General features: G+C 35.2%; 1 protein-coding gene across 1 annotated transcript in view; it reads right to left on the bottom strand.

Annotated features, from left to right (window-relative positions):
* Positions 1–17,037, bottom strand: part of MALRD1 (MAM and LDL receptor class A domain containing 1) — a 271,411-nt gene that overhangs the window by 43,261 nt on the left and 211,113 nt on the right. Inside the window, exons 34-36 of the mRNA XM_014312109.1 lie at positions 6,455–6,730; positions 3,085–3,210; positions 992–1,058 (exon numbers count right to left, since the gene is read on the bottom strand). Coding sequence (XP_014167584.1) covers positions 992–1,058; positions 3,085–3,210; positions 6,455–6,730 — 469 coding nt within the window. The remainder of the gene's footprint in view (positions 1–991; positions 1,059–3,084; positions 3,211–6,454; positions 6,731–17,037) is intronic.

Raw genomic sequence — 17,037 nt, 5'->3', positions numbered from 1 at the left:
TTTAAAACATTTTTGAAGCAGCCACATTGATGAAATTCCAAGACTCTTGCCCTTCTCTGTCAAGAGACTATTCTCTGTTCTATTATAGTGTACATTTTTGGAGAAATCTGCAGGTAGTTAACAGTTTTTTCTGAGACCCAATTGAAATACCCTATATGAATGTCCCTATATTTTCTATGTTATATATTACATTTCTTCATCCAATCAAGGATAAACCTGTCTTGAAAGACAAAGCAGGCTTAATAATGTGCATCTCCTGGCAACCAGGAGAAAACCTTAGTATCTAATCTTGACTAAGATAGCTACCGTGATAAAACAGTTACTTCTTTAGTAATTTGGCAAATTGGCAAGCTCCACTGAAGCATGTGAAAGACAAAAGCAAGATAACACATACCATCACTTCCTTTGCACTTAGAAAGTCTCCTCTAATTTCCCAAAGGGAAACAGTGATATCTTGTGTAAATGAGGTGCTTCAGATATCCTGAGACTCTTTCTAATAGCTCATACATTTTTTTTTCGGAGAGTATTTCCAGAAAAAAAAATGCAAGCATATTTTAAACCCCTTTTTTGGGGGGGATAAATGGAAAAAACCCTTTTTTTTTTTTCCAAATGCCTAACAGGAAGATGAAGATGAGTATGTGGCCTGCTGTAAAATCTCATCTGAGGTATACAACACCTGCTGCAAATAAGGCACAGAAACGTGTTTTGAAATGTTGATGAGAAACATGAGCCAGAAAACTTAGGGTGTCAGGCCAACAGGTTGTCTCATGAAATGAAAGATAAAAGTTACAGAAAATTCTATCTGATAAATAACATTCTTCTCAAAATGCGGTTTAACTCACCAAGTGTAAATAAAAATAGTGTAGACATACAGAGAATATTTTAAATACACTTCTACCAAATATAATTTCAATCCCTGGAGACCAAACCACCTGTTTCAACAGCAGCTTTCTCCACACTCAAGCACAAGTCAATTGCCAATGAAACTTACTGGCATAATGGAATGTCATCTTTGAGGATGCATTTTCCTCCATTTTTGCAGTATTCTTCAGGACAAGCTGCAAACATAAAGGTAAAAATTGTGATTTCCCCCTCTTTTTTATTTCATTTGTCATTATCTGATTTTCAAAATGGCAAAATATTCACACTTGTCCTTTTGAGAGCTTAGCACTTCCAAAACTTCCTTTTTTTAGATCTGGACTTGGTGATACAAATGTGAAGTCATAAGAATATTACAAGCGATGGAGTGGTCTTGTGGTCTTGAGCTTACTGAAATCCTGATGCTGCACTTGAACAAGCTTCAAATTTTTCTCAAATGAGATTTTCCTCTGACTCCAGAATTTTTGCCACTTACTTAATTTACAAACAACGGGAATATATAAAATAAGACCCAAAAGAATTGATCTAATATTTAATTATTACCTGTCTACATGATTAGTAATAGGTTTTATATAGGGCTGGTGAACAGACATTCTTTGTGACCAATCCTTTTATTAAAGATATTCAGAATTTTAACAAATCACATTCTCATAAGAACGAGGGAAATCAGGCTTTAAAAGACAAAAGGTGTTGAAGTACTTAGTGATACTCTTTTAAAACCTCTTGATGTCCCTTAACTTGTATTTCCACATCATCACATTTAATTTTACCGAAGCTTAATTTTACATTGCTTTAGCAAGAAAAAACTCAAATTCAAAAAAGAAAAAAAATCCTCTGAATCTTTTTCAGTATGAAAATAACTGGTAATATACTAATTACACCCAAAGAGTTTTGAATATATGCCAAATGAAATTGTTTCATGCAGCATATCACAGTGCTATTCGGTGTAGACATCTCCAATTTCAGGATTAAATTTTGAAAAGTGCATTACTTACTTAAAAGGTCTGCTTTCTGGAAAAAATTGTGGAAGATTTTTAAATTACTGTTATGAATGTCTACTAGTTTATGTTCTATATTCTTTTATATTTAATTAATTTCATAATTATTTTAATTTAAAATAATTTTTAAAAATCAAATTTACCAAGTATGAATTCTCTCATCATTATAGAAGTGGTATTTTTTAATATTCAAGTATGATTCCTTCTCTCACATGAGCAACCTGGGCTTGTGAAGGTGTCCCTGTCCAAGTCAGGGGCATTGCAAATTTGTGATCTTTAAGGTCCCTTCCAATGGAAACCATTTCATGATGCTATGAGAGATAGTGAACATAATACTTGTGGTCAAATTTCACTCCCACAGAAACTTGTGGATGCCTCCTACCAATAAGTGTTTGTAAAAATTGTAGTATGTGAATAGACATTTAATATATTATAATGAATTATATCATTGCAATGCATATGTGTTGTGAATTTTATCACATAACTCATAAAAATTATAAAAAGAGAGAGTTAAATTCTCAGCTAATGCAACTTGAGCAAAGCTGGCAGAGTGCTGTCAGCACAGAACTGGTCAAGAGTTTATATCCGTCTTGGGGAAGAGCAGCAGTACCTTTCTGTAATTGAAGGGGACATTTTGAATCTAGATTAAATTATTTATATCACCATCATCTATGTATTTGTTAGATTTTGTTAATAAAAGTCTAATTCACATTGAATGTGTATTATTGTCCTCTACTTATTTTTATCCACCATTTAACTACTACAAATCAAACCTGAATATTTTGTCAAATGCGCTGTGTTAAAACAAATGCTATTTAGTTTATTTTCCAATCTGGATTTGTAATACACTTGGAAAAAAAAACAAACAAAAAACCCACAAATAAGCAAACCTTTTACTTAACAATATGGGTTAACTCAACTGGCTAAATCAAGGGAAGTCTTAAAAGTACACTACAAAGGGTTGGGGCTTTTTTGAGCAATGTATTTATATGGTAAGAAACACCTCTTATGAAGATGTTAAGATTTTAAGCATATTTTTCTCACTTTCATATGTGTCATACTTTCATCACGAAAATTGATGTCTAATGTAATTTGACAAAGTTTTAGCAGAGGAACTTCAGTCAAGTTTGAGGACTGCCAAAACATTCAGTAGGAAATAACTATACTTTCTTTCTTTCAAATTATATTTTTATCCAAAACTAAATACCTGAACAGCCAGACTCATCAAGGCTGGAATCAATGCAGTCTACAACTCCATCACAACGCTGGGAGAGTGGTATACATTGAGTAGTTGAAGCACATAACAAAGAACCATTGGAACAGTCTTTAATGGCTGAAATGAAAAGTAACATGGTCATTATCATCAGCTGTATTCTTTTTCTCATAGTTCAAAAACTAGCAGAAAACTTGATTCATACTGTAGGATGCAAACTTGCATCTGTGTGACCTCTCCAAGCTTTCATCTTCAAAGACATGCAACTTTACTACTGAGATGCTAAATAAGTAAACAAATACAGAGCACAGATGGTACAGAAACCAAATTTTCCCATGTAATATTTGCGAAGGAGTGTATACTGCAAAATCCCAAAGAAAACCCATAAAAAAGGTATCAGCAAACATAATTAACTCTCATTCAGAAACTAGTTTCAAAATGATGGAATCAATTTGTTTACACATTATTTTAACACATTATAGAGGGGACAGTCATAGCAATGGACCTAATGGTTGAAAATTTTGCAGTTAAGGACAATGGCACCAAGTTATTGGTGCTGAGCTAAAGAATATTAAGACCACATGGAGGCACTAAAAACAGTAAAGATGTGAACATAAAAATGTCCAATTTTCATCTATATTTAATTTTCCAGGTGCAAACTAAACCAGTAGAAGGTATAATGATATCACAGCCACTTTGAAAGTATAAAATTTTTAATATTTCATAGGTATTTAACACTTACCAAAACTACAAGATATACATTTTGGTTCACTACAGAAAACTGAAAAATTACTTTTTATCCATTGCTATTAGCATTTCAATCAGGTGAAAAGGATGTTGGTCTGTGGAAAACTAACGTATACATCCCACTGGTGTTAATATGTTTGGTTTACAACCTTAGTATTGTAATCAGGCAAATAAAAGATTAAATAGGTGAGGTAATATACCCTCCACTAAAACTGTCAGCAAGAAGAGAGCCAGCCAAGTAGAACATCTTGAACTGGAAATCAGCTCCAGAATTTTTTTGTTAAATGCAACAAGTAACAAAATCCACTTCATTAGTAGAAATAAAACAGTATTAGCATAACGTTGTACAACCTAACTGCTATGTGAACTCTACAGGAAATTCTCTCTGCATAAATTCCTAAGTCATGAAGAAAAGCATTTCTGTGGTAGAAACTGTGTTTGTAGTAGGGACTTGACCAATGTTTTTTTGTTTGGTTGGGGTTTTTTTGTCCTGGCCTCCTTTAGGGCTTTATCCTTAATCTTTGCAAGATGCGTTTTGACAAATAGTCTTTATCACAAAAGAAAACTTTCCCTGATGAATTCCAGAATTCAGAACCCAGAACTTTTTTGTTCTACACTTAAATAGTGTTAAGTGTTTTGTTTTGCACTTAAATGAATAAAATTGCTATTGGACACAAAATGGAAAGTGTCAGTAATTCCTAAACTGAAGTTTTCTAAAATGAACAGGTAGATTTGATCTGCACCAAGGAAAAAATATCCATCTAAAATCTAAAAAAATAAATCCCCACTTTCAATCTGTGCTATTATTGGAGTACACATAGGTTGGAGTTACTAGCACAACAATCAATTTTATAGATCATGCATAAATTTCAATAAAAGAATGAAATTTCTGAGATTTTTACTTTTTCTCTCTGGCCTTCCCCAGTTGACAAATTTATTTGGGTTTTCACCTGTTAAAAGTAGGAAGCTAAAGATTAAACATTGTGCTCTCATGGCGTACACAGCTGGATCTCAGCACCAGCTGTGACACTAATCAGCTTTCCACTGATTTAATTCCAAACTAGCACAAATAATTTTCTTTTTCTTTGCCTTCTCCTCTGCTTTGCTTTGCTTCTCTGAATTATCCTCTTCAGTGAAGAAACAAGAATTTCTGCTTCTGTATTTCTATCTTATACTATCAAGGCTTGCATGTTTATTTACTGTGAACCAAATTTTGGAGTAACAATGAAGTACAGACTTGACTAATTTTCCTTCAGACTGAGATACCCAAAGTTCTGAAATATCTATGGAGAATATTTGTTCTTTGAATAGACCAGGACTTAATTTCTTCTTAACCCCTGGGTTTTGTTTTGAAGTCAAAGCAGTAAAATAAACAAAACAAAAGAATATCTCAGTTGTTTGGGTAATACACAAAATCATGGAAATCTTTTGGCTTTCAAATTTTGAGGTTTCACATCAGCTTCTGTGGTGTGGAGTTGGGATGCACTTGTAATAGAACACAGCATGGATGTCTCTACCAGAGGACAGATTGAGGAGGAAACAAGGTCAAATGAAGATTTGACCATGAGAGGTTTATTTGAAGAAAGGAACATGCAAAATTTCTACATGTCTTTGGGGTATGTAGAATTTAACATCAAAGTTATCTCCAAAATCATGTCTTATGCCAACAAAACCACAGAGTTCACTTCAAAACAAAAGACTTACATGGATAGTCTGCCAAATCCATGCTAGTTTGGTAAACTGCTAAATTAAATGGCATGTGCAGTAGCCTGCCTTTATATTTAATAGATTTGATAGAAAATATTAAATAACATGAATTTCTAATCCACTGTAAACTGATATTTTTTTACCAATTTTTTTCATTCTGATAAGGATGAGAAAAATGTTTAAAAATTTTTAGAATGTGACAGGTTTAGGAAGAAAAATGTTTATATGTAAAAAGCCTCTTTTTCTTTTTTCTTTTTCTGAGTAGCTAATTATTGAAATTCCTGGAATGAAACATTTGGCCTCAGTTCACCTGCTAATAATGAAACATTTTTAAATGGCAGACACTCACTTTTGTGTCTATTTGTTTCAGATGCTTTTCCACTGCATCTCATTGCAGTTACATTTCAAAGCCTATTGACCTTGTGTTTTGTTTGTGAGCCCTTTTCCTCGCTTGGGGCAGAGATTGCTGCTTTTTCATGAACAGAGTTGATTTCAAAATCCTTGAAAGGTCAGGACTGCCTTAAATGTTACTGAATAATAGAACTGCAGAAGCCTATCTTTCTGTCATATGATCAGAAGTTACAGAGGCAATGCAAATGCAGCTGACTGATTTAAGGAAAAAATGTGGAAATGCTTGTAAATATTAACAGAAACACGATTGCAGTTTTCTTAAACACTTACTAAATTATAGCAAGGAAATTAATATGCATGAGCAAAATTATTTAGAAATGTAAAGCATCTCTGCAATAATGCATTATAAGTGACACAAATAGGGGTTTATTTGACAAGGGAATGATGAATTTTACACTAAACTTCACTGTGCTGATCTTTTTCTTTTCTAAAACTCAGGAAAGAAAGTTTGGGTGTGTAAGTGACCATTGCCAAAACCAGCACCATGGATGTAACTTACGGCAGCCAGCCTCATCCTCGCTGAGGCGGCAGTCGGGCACCCCATCACAGAGCAGGAGGGACGGGACACAGCCCTGGGAAGGACACAGGAACTCTGCTGCCTTGCAGGAGCCTGGGGATGTGGTGGTGGGCATCTCCATGGGGCAGCTCATCTCATCACTTCCATCCGTGCAATCCTCGACGCCGTCGCACCGCGCAGCGAGGGACAAACACTGCAGCACGTACGCGCACGGGAACTCGCCACCGCTGCAGGTGGGAGGGTGGGGACCAGCTGATCCTACAGGAGGAAAAGGAATGGTTAGGGATTCTGCTCTTTCAGTAGTCATTCATACTGCCTTTGAGATAGGAACTGCTGGGAATGCAGCTGATTTTGGTTACTAAACTCTTTAAAAAAAAGGAACCCAACTTTTATAAAAACACAGCTCCTAAGTGCAAAACGCAGTATTAAAAATTTTTTGTCTAATATTAACTCCATTATTGTTGTTGCAACATTTTGCTTCTAAATCAGCATTTATTTTGATCCTATTACTTCTTTTGCCATGTATACATAGAAGGATTAATACCAAAATATTAATAAATCTTGTCTTTCACTGGATATCCGGAAAGCTCTAAAATAGCCCTCAAGTTATAATTTTAAGTTAAATTAAGAAAAAGATTTTTATAAAGTAACAATAAAAACTTCTACTGATCTAGTTTATTATTACTCTGACTCTTTAGCGCAGCTTGATGTGATAGAGAATTAAATTTAAAAAATACTAGATAGGCTTCCAGGATACAATTGAAGAAAAATGTGGTTTTTATTTTTGAACTTTAACAAATTCAGACAGCTGACAAAAAATAAATGAATTAAATAAATATTCCATGCTTATTTGCATTGTTGAAAGAAGAAGATACTGGGGAGACCTTTTGTGATCATGTATATAAATAAATTGTCCCAGACACCTAAGTCTTTCTTTTTTCCTATGAAAACCATTGCAAGTAAATTTTATCAGCAGAAACACAAGATCTATTTGTGGAAACTAATTTCTAAGGAGCTGGCTGTGCTAATGTTGTGTTCTTTAGAGCATCAGCATCTCCCAGGGAAGCAATGTGATGGATTCCTGTACTTTTTATGTGCAGGGAAAAGAGAAAAACCTCCAGAATTCAGCTCCATACTTTTAATCTTTCTTTTAAGGTCAATTTGCAGCAGCTGAGTAAAAAATATAATATGATCATTAGAGACAAGGTAAGACAAATTAATGTCACTTCGTCCATAAACACAGGAGGAATTTTGCTGTTGACTTGGGCTGAGGCAAAGTAGACAAGCACAAAAAGTCATGGGTGCGTTTCATCTCGTCTTTAGAAATGGTGCAAGCATTGTTCTCTGGACTCAGATGTCCAATGTTACTGCTGCATTAAGGCATGACACTGTAAGAGAGTACATAGATTTTGGCATGATTTTATGACTTTTAATCCTCTGGTCATATCAGTATGTTTGTGTATTCTGCAAAACCAGGCTGGGGTTTTACAGTGTGAGGGCTTTGTTAAAACATGCTCAGTTTCAAGATACCACCATCATAAATAACAATAGCTTTTTGTACAAATAAATTAACTGTTAATGCATTCAGGTGAAGAGAATATCAGCATTAGTTTACCGTCCAGTTTCTTGTGAAGCAGCTGTAAGGAGAAAGAGCTCAAAGTTCTCTTTAATTCAGACCCTCTATAGGTTAGAAATTTTTGATTTTCAAGTTGACTTTATATCAGAAAATCATAATTGAAAAGCTTCATACAATAGAAGATGCCTAACAGTATTTCACATCCCTAATTTAATTAAATCTTTCTACTAGAAAAATGTATTTGATTCGCTGGGTATAGTGTAAACATAAAATAACAAAAATTATTATTGACTCGGTGAAAATAATAACCTGGTGATCTTTTGTACTGTTTATATTCAGAATTATGCCACGTATACCTAAAAGATGTGAACTTTTACTTGGGATTGAAAAGATTGTGATTTCATATGTGTTTTATAAATGTGTTAGTCTAAAAAAAATCTATTCTACTTTAAAAGGCTTATGGAAGTTGGTTTTCTGTAGTTGATGATACACATTCAGATCACATAGTGGATTGATTTGGTAGATTAAAAGTATTCTAGGTTTTGCATTTTTTTCTACTTTGATCCTATACTTTACCAGATAATAATAGTAGCCCATGAAAATGCTGAATTTTTTTTGTCATATAGGAACTATATATAAGGCCATGATCCTGCCAAGATACTGATGAAATGTCATTGAGAGAACATAATTCTCTCTCCATTGATACTGAACTAATGCTGTCAAATCTTGTACAGTGGAGTAAAAAAAAATATTTTTGATTTTTAGTTTGCATTTGCTCTGGGAAAAAAAAAAAAAGTATGATTATATTTGAAAGTACTTTTTTTTCTTTCTGCTATTTCTGAGCCTTTCCTCACAGTGCCTGGGGGGCATTTAAGCAGTGAAAATGACTTAAGCTGCAGTCAGTTCTGCTTATACACATTCTTTTGTCCTTGCATAGTCCTGTGTTAGCTTTTCTGTATTTGTTCTGATGCTACGGAAATTAACCTCACACAGATACAATGTAGTTGACTTTGCTGTGGTTGCCTGTTTATGTTGCAGGAGAGATTGCGTTTATAATACATTTGTGAGCATTTCTGACCCAGTTTAATTTCCTGTTCTTGATATGTTTATTCACATGCTTCTACCCAAATTTGTTCTGTAAACTGAAATCCCCTCTTAAACTCAACATTTCTTTAATGTGTTGCTTGTTATGAATCTGGCCTTGAGTTTAAAATTATTTTCAGGCTTTTGTAACCCTGATCAGTTTAGCCTTATGTGCCCAATCATATAATGAGCTTATGCATGTAAATAATTCTGTGCCAAATTCAGTATTTAGAGAAATGCGTGAATGCTCTTTCTGAATGGGGATGATTATTTTTCTATTGTTATTATTATTAATATTGTTGTCTATTATTATTTTCTACTACTATTTTATATCATATTCCCTCTGATTGTTAGAAAATAATTTTAGGATGAAGTTCTTCCTGACTTGCATAGCAATTATATTTGAGTGTGCAATATTCACCAAGGGCAGCAAAGATGTGTCCAGGTTGAGTTAGATGTAGGGTTATCCAGGGGTCTTACTGAGGTCTGTTTTATATTTGCACTACATTAAAAAAAAATCTAAGTCATACCCTGAAATAAGTAAAATCCTTTTAGATCAGAACAGTGCATAAGATGAGAATGTACTTCAAAGTTCATAGGACTATCCCTTGCTTATTAACTCACATGATATGTTAATTAGTTCACATGTGTTTGGTTTCAGATACCATAGAAAATTGTGCTCTGGTTGGCATTCTATAAGAGGTTGTTATTGCCATGGTCTGTCAAAACTCTACCCCAAAATTCAACCTATTTTCTTTACATAAGGTAGTTTGTAAATGTTTTTCCTAATTATAAATTAAATGTGCCTGGTAAAAATTTTGAAAATTTATCAAAACAATAATTTGTACAAAGCTAACAACTAAAAAAAAGCTAATTAAGAATATGCAAATGTAGAAAATAATTAACTAATTCCAATTGAAATCTCCGGCAACATTAATGCAAAACTAATTACTTGTATTCAAAACTACCGTCTATGTAATTATTTATTTTAAGCTCATCATTGCAGTATCTGCTACTGACACATTTCCTTCTAAAAGTGGGAATATTAATTCTGTTTTCTTGCCACTGTGAAGAATTAAACAAAGGTGTTAACACCACAATGTGGTTTGCAGTGAAAAACGAGCTGGCACTAATGAGAGACTCGTCAGAAACACCCTCCATGTGCTGACTCACACAGTAGTACACTCACACAATTTAGCAATAAAAACTAACTTTAAACTTAGCATACCTGGGAACCTAACCTTTTCATCTTGTACATATTTATTATGAAAGTCATTTAAACAGCAGAATCTGAAGTGAAGCCTTTTCAATGCAAATGGGACCATTTGTGGCCCACACATCCTTTCCGTCACTTAATATTGTTTGATTCAACAATTGCCTAACACTGGCATGCCAAGAAAATGTTCCCCTCACCTTTTCTCAAATGTAGAAAAGATGTTCCCAAGGCAGCACTCATCTCCTGAGTGCCGTGTGACTCTCATTTTCAGACCACATTCAGGGGTGCAGGAGACATTGTACAGGTTGCTTTTTTCAAAAGCATTATCTGTTTGAAACTGTTTAAGGATTTGGAGATAAATCTGCTGACAATGATGAGTTCTAAGGAAGACAGTATAAAAGCTTTAGCTTTTTGTATCGAGGCTGCATGCTCACTGAAAAGCACGACTAAAAAATCCTCAAGAATTCAGTGTTTGCACAAAGATGAAAAGCAAACTAAACAAAAAAATTTCAACAAAAATAACCTCTGCACTGCAAAGCAGTGAGTCTGAATTTGGATTCACATGAAAAACAGCAGTAAATTGTTGATGTTCCATTATAGCTAAAGAAATCATGACTTTTCAAGTAGAAAGCTGAGTACATGTCCTTATTTACTTTGCACTTTGTGTTTTATTTTGCACTTATTTTTACCTTGCAAATGGCAAATAACCAAAATTAAAGAGAAAGGGTTTAAAAATGTGCATATAACATTTACTTGTATATCATAAAAAAGACATTTTAATTAGGTCCTAAAACCTGACATTTTAATTTGGTCCTATATCTTTTGAAACTTACTCACACAGCTGTGCTGGATGAGTTATAATCTACGGGACAGAAGTGCTACCTCACATGCACCTTCACACTTTTATGAGAAGTAGCTGAGGTAGATATAAAAAAAAATATAAAAATCAGACCAGTGTTTAAAGCAAATAATATTTGGTATGTACTGTTCTGTGAACTGCAATAACTACAGCCGGATATATCTGTATTTCATTGTTGTCAGATCAAATATGTCCTTTTAAATACATTTTTATTGCAATGTGCTACTATCAAACCATGTTTACAGTAAATAGAGCTCATGAGCTGATGATTTTGGAGAAAAAGCCTTTACAGTATGAAAAGTGTTAAGTCAATAAGTGCTCATTGTCAAGGACACAATTATATATTTGTGGGATAGAGATTTGTTAAAGGCTTACTGTTCTTTGATGAACATTTTCTGTACACTTATGTTTGCTGTATTATTGTCTTTGTCAGCCATGGAGCATATGATCCTGTTTCCTGACTGTAAAGCAAACTTCACAGGTTGGCACTGCAAATATTTTGCTCATGAATCACAGGCAATCAGTCAGAGAAAACCACAGAATTACCCAAATGCTAATATAAAATAAATGTTTGTATTAGACAGTCATTACCCCAGCAAGCAGCACACAAACATGCTTAATTTGAATGAAGCAACACCTCCAGGCTATCCTCCTTTTTTCTGCCTTTCCTCTTCAAATACAAAGATCTCTGGTGCAGAGTAGGTCTCCATCTATATTTATATATCACTTGTAACAGTGAATTCTAGTTAAACCTAGTGGACATTGCCATTAGAGTCAACACCAGGGAGCATGAAATAAAGTGACCACATATGCTGTTAGGGAGCATCACCTCAGGTGTATTACAGCTTGCTCTGAAGTCCATTTAAGTAAATGGGATAACTCATATTGATTTTAATGGGCCTTGCATGAGACCCTTGAAAACCAACAACATGTCTGATATATTTGCATAAGTAATTTGCCTAGTAAATGTAATAAAAACAGTTATTAACTGTAGCTAAAAGAGGTCAAAAATAACTCCGTCCAATAGATTGCATTAGACAAGAGTATAAATTAATTATGGGCCCAATCCGGTGCATTAATTAATTTGAAATAGATGTCAGTCCTCAATTTCTGTTCAGTAGACATTGGATCAGGGCATGAAATCAACCCATTCAAGGTGGCTGCAAGGAAACAAACTTGTTACAAAAGTTAATTGGACTAAAACTATACAAATACTTTAACAATCTTTCATGTGTTTTTATCCGTTGCAATAAAGTTCCTGCTTTTTATTTCCAAGCTTGTAAAAAGACAAAATAAAAAAGGGGGCGGAGGGGGAATGAGTGAGAAGACAGAGGTATGGGGCAGGGTGCTGGAAAGGATCCCAGAGACCCCATGACAAAGCCAGAATTAAAAAAAGCAGAACATGGCCCAATGACTTCAGATTTCTATATGTCTGAGCAGAATTTATTTTAAATGATTACAGTTTGCTAACATACAAATATAATGGAAAACAGACAGGTTTACTGCTGGTAAAGTCAAGCTATGATTTAGTCTTCACTCAGAAAACTACTGATTCTGGCAGGAACACACTGTGACAGGAAAATGGCAATATTTGCCATATTTCTACTAAGAATATTCTGAGGATTGCTAGCTATGCCTGCTAATGTCATGGATTTGTTGGTTTGTTTATTTATTAGGAGCAATGACAAACTGGAGAAGCTGTGAAACTTTAGTCTTCGACAAAATGAAGTGGATATAATTTCTGAGATAAATATGAGCTGGAGAATTACTCCTATTGAGATGAGTTGGTTTTACATACGGAAGAGTCTGAGAATTTTCTGCTCTTTAAGATAGCATCATGAAACCATTTCATTCCAAATATTATTTCTCTCCTTCCCTCCAAGGAAATATGTTGATTTATATGAACGAAGTTAGCAAGGAAAAGTATAATCTGTGTGATTTGAAAGTTTTCTGCTGTAAACAGATGGGGTTTGGAGGTTCAATATTAATGAAAGTATTTTAATACACTATTAATAAATCTGAAGAATTTTAATTTCCCAAAAGGCATGAGCTTGCTTCAGAAGATTTCAGTATTCTGGACAAGTTATAAGAAGGCAGAGAGTAACTGAAAGTTTTGGACAAAGATAGTATAATTATTAATTTAAACACACAACATAATTGCATTTAGGGATTGCCAATAATTATCCTAGTTTATACAGTGCAATTATCTTATCCTAAAATTATTCCCAATTCCTTTTCTGTGAAATCCACAAAAAGTTTTGGCTTTTGACACTGGCTAGGTCTGTGCACTGGAAGGTACAAGAACAGGCTGAAGAAGCTCTCTAAGGTACTATGTTTGGATCACAATTTTTAGTCCTTAAAAATGTACAAATGCCTTATCTCTGCCAAGCAACATGGATCTAAAGCATATAGTGATTGATTTCAGGGAAATGCTAATTGACTAAAGAACCTATTCACAAATTTCCCTGATATCTCCAGTCCTCTATTACTACTCATTCTGCTTTCCTCTTCCCCTCCTTTGTTTCTGTGAGCAGTCTCTCCCTACAACTTCTCTCATGAATCATCTACTGCCCTTGAGGAAAGAAACTCCATGAGTTTCCTCTTTCTCTCTCCCTGTGAAAGAAACTCCATGTGAGAGAGATTTCTGCTTCACTGCAAGCATGAGCAGACAAGCTAACAGTGATTCCCCTGGCTCTGCAACTTAAAGAAATCAGAAGTTAAGTCTCCTCTACAGTGTTTTTCCCCATGATCTAACACTGTAGTACTAGCTGCTCAGGCAGTTAACCCTTCCAGTATTTCCAGCATTTGGGCTCTGGGAGTTTCAGAGAAGGATCACAGATTGTATAAGGTTTTGTCAGATGACTCCTGTTCTGCTGCAGAATTTTCTGTGTTGCTTCATGCATGGGCACACATGGGCACACTTGCACACACATAGACACACAGATTCACACACATGGACACACACATGGACGCATGAACGCATACACCTGCTCGCCCCTCAACAAGATTCCCTCTGCACTATGCAGCTATATTTTTGCACAAAGTTCAAACACCCACCCACTCTACTTTTTGGGTCATTGTCTCTTAATTAGATAGAAATGTCATTTATGCTTCTCTTGTTGTGAAATGGAATCTACTAAAAGTGCTGGAGAGCATATAAAATTATCTGCAAATAGCTGGCTTCTGAGCTGTTTAATTTGACTAGCTCGCCTGTTACGCTTCTCTGGTGGGTAACCCAGACTGTCATTGTACTTCATATTGATCTCTTATTGTCTCTTTAAACCCCAGCACATCCAGAACCAGAATTGTGGGGCAGTTGGGACGTGCTGGTCCCTTTAGAAGGCCAGGGCACCCAAGCTGACTCCCTTTGCCTGGTGGAGTTTGCTGAAGATGGATGTTGCCCTTTTGAAAGGACTGCTTTGGTTTCTGGGCTTGCCACTGTAGCAATTTGGAAGAACAGCATTTAGCAATTAGAAATCATCTTTAGAGTGAATCTTGCAAATTCCACAGGCAGTGAAGCTTGAGCTGGTCCCATAGGGCTGGCTCACCCCGTGTCAGCACCGACAGAGTGGACACAGCAGTGGGTCAGGACATGAGCACCAGCCCCAGCAGAGTGCAGTGGTCAGCAGGAGGAAATGGTGGGAGGCAGAGCTGACCCCACACATGCTGGCAGTTCTTCATCTGCCACTAGGGCAGCTCCGTAAGCTGCCACCTTCCCAGGAGGGTTCTTTTTGGGCATCACCATTTCTCCCTTGGCCTCTCAGACCATGGGCCACCTGGAGAGCACCATCTTGGGGAGAGAGCTGGCCCCATTTTTCCCTCTGTCTTTCAAGATACATGGGAACCATCTTGGGAAGGGTATTTCCGGCATTTTGGGTGTCTCTTTGCTCCTGGGGTGTTCCTGAGATTTAGCAATTTTGTATCTAGTGGTTATTTACTGGTTTGGGGTTTTTTTTACTTTTTGATGTTCCACTTGTAGGTAAATGGTATTTTTTCACTTATATCTACTAGTGTTTATTCCTTATTGGTGGAAAGGGATTGGTTAAGACAAAGGGGATGTAACTCATTTTAGAGTATCCTCTTTAAATTCTCCTAATTTGAGCCAACTTATCGCTAGTCTGTCATTTTAGGGTCTGCACAGGAGAAGAATTTTGGTCAATTCATATTTTGCTTTTTTGGTCAATTCAGGATGTTTTATTTTTATGAGTCTGAAAACAATAATGGTTTAGACATTTCCAAACTACTACTCAAAACTGCAGAAGATTTTTTATTTTATCCCATCTTTTTACTTGTCAGGTAGATAACATTATGCGATAAGAAGTAGTTACGAAGGTAGTTATCAAATACTTTTCAAATATTTGGACACCATAGCTATATGTTGTTTAGAAGAACTCTTACTCAAGATAAGAAATTCTGCAGTCAAAGATATATCTGAAAAATGTACACAGAGAACCAAAAATATTCAATTATGTCTCATCTCTGCGTTGGAAAAAGAAAAGAGAGCTCTGAGAAAAATAGTATTCAATAACGTGTTTAAAGATTATGTCTTTACATATAAACACACAGACCCTGATTTAAAGCAAATGAAAATCTGTGGCAGGAAAAGCAGCAGAGGTTTATAAACAATCAGGATTTGAAGAGTGTGTTTCATGAAGCAGGGATAAAATAGGGAGGAAAAAGTCTCAATATGTGGTTGAGCACTGGAAGAGCTCCCCAGGGCAGTGGTGACAGCACCAGCCAGAGAGAGCCCAAGGAGCATTTGGACAGTGCTGTTTGGCACATGATGTAACTCTTGGGGATGGTTGTGTGCAGAACAAGGAATTGAACTCAGTAATCCTTGTGGGTCCCTTCCTACTCCGGACATTCTGTCATTCCATGAATATATGTTGGGAGAAACAAATTATAACTAGGCAAGACGTTATGACATTAGTATTTCCACACATATGTACTTTTGCTCTATAATTTCCTATCTAAAATCACAAGGGGATTAATTTCTAAAGAAATGCTGTTCCCATTTATTTTTCTGAAAATTAGATACCTTCAAGATACACATATCATCTAAAATGGTAGTATTTTAGACTAATACTGATTTTGAAAACCTCGAATCATTATCAGGTGATTATCTACATAGATTTTTATTTTACCACTTTCTCTCTTTTCACTATCTAGGTATTCAGAAATTGTTTTCAAAGTCGCTATTCTTTTACTAAGTTAATAAATGAAAAAGTATTAGATTCTATCTTCATTCTGCTATGTTCAAATTATAAACAGTCATAAATAGAGTTTAAATTAGATGCCAGTTATAATGTTCATTTCCTTCCACCTTGAACAAAGAGAACGGCCTATAGATCTGGTCCTTTGGGTAATCTCATCTTGATGCTTGAACCTGCACCTATCTGAAAGTTTTGGTATGACCGTATATATTCTGCTGTTGTTTGGAAGTCAATGCAAATTATTTCACTCTGAAGGAACTTCAGGATTGGGTATATAGCATGCATCTATTGTGAGATTTGAAACTGCTTTATAGAGATATCTTAAGAAAATCCTTCCCACCACACAAAAGAGTGAATCACCAAGGTTGAAATAAAGATTTCATACATTTCATGGCCTAAATGAGAAAGAACTAAAGCTTTTCTATTCATGAATATAAGACTAGATTCATATAAGCAGCAGCATCATATAATTTAATTTCTGAATATTAAAAAATTCACTGATGTTAAAAGGAGAACAGATAAGTTCAAAGGAAAAGAAAAAACTTGAGGATCATTATTCCAAGACTACATATGACTCAGGAAGACTGAATTACAAATGGCTGTGAATGGGAAATGTAC

Source organism: Geospiza fortis, unplaced genomic scaffold (assembly GCF_000277835.1).
Source record: "Geospiza fortis unplaced genomic scaffold, GeoFor_1.0 scaffold138, whole genome shotgun sequence".
In the NCBI taxonomy this organism is placed as follows: Eukaryota; Metazoa; Chordata; class Aves; order Passeriformes; family Thraupidae; genus Geospiza; species Geospiza fortis.
The sequence above is the reverse complement of the archived record's forward strand: the minus strand, read 5'-3'. Positions and strand labels throughout refer to the sequence as shown.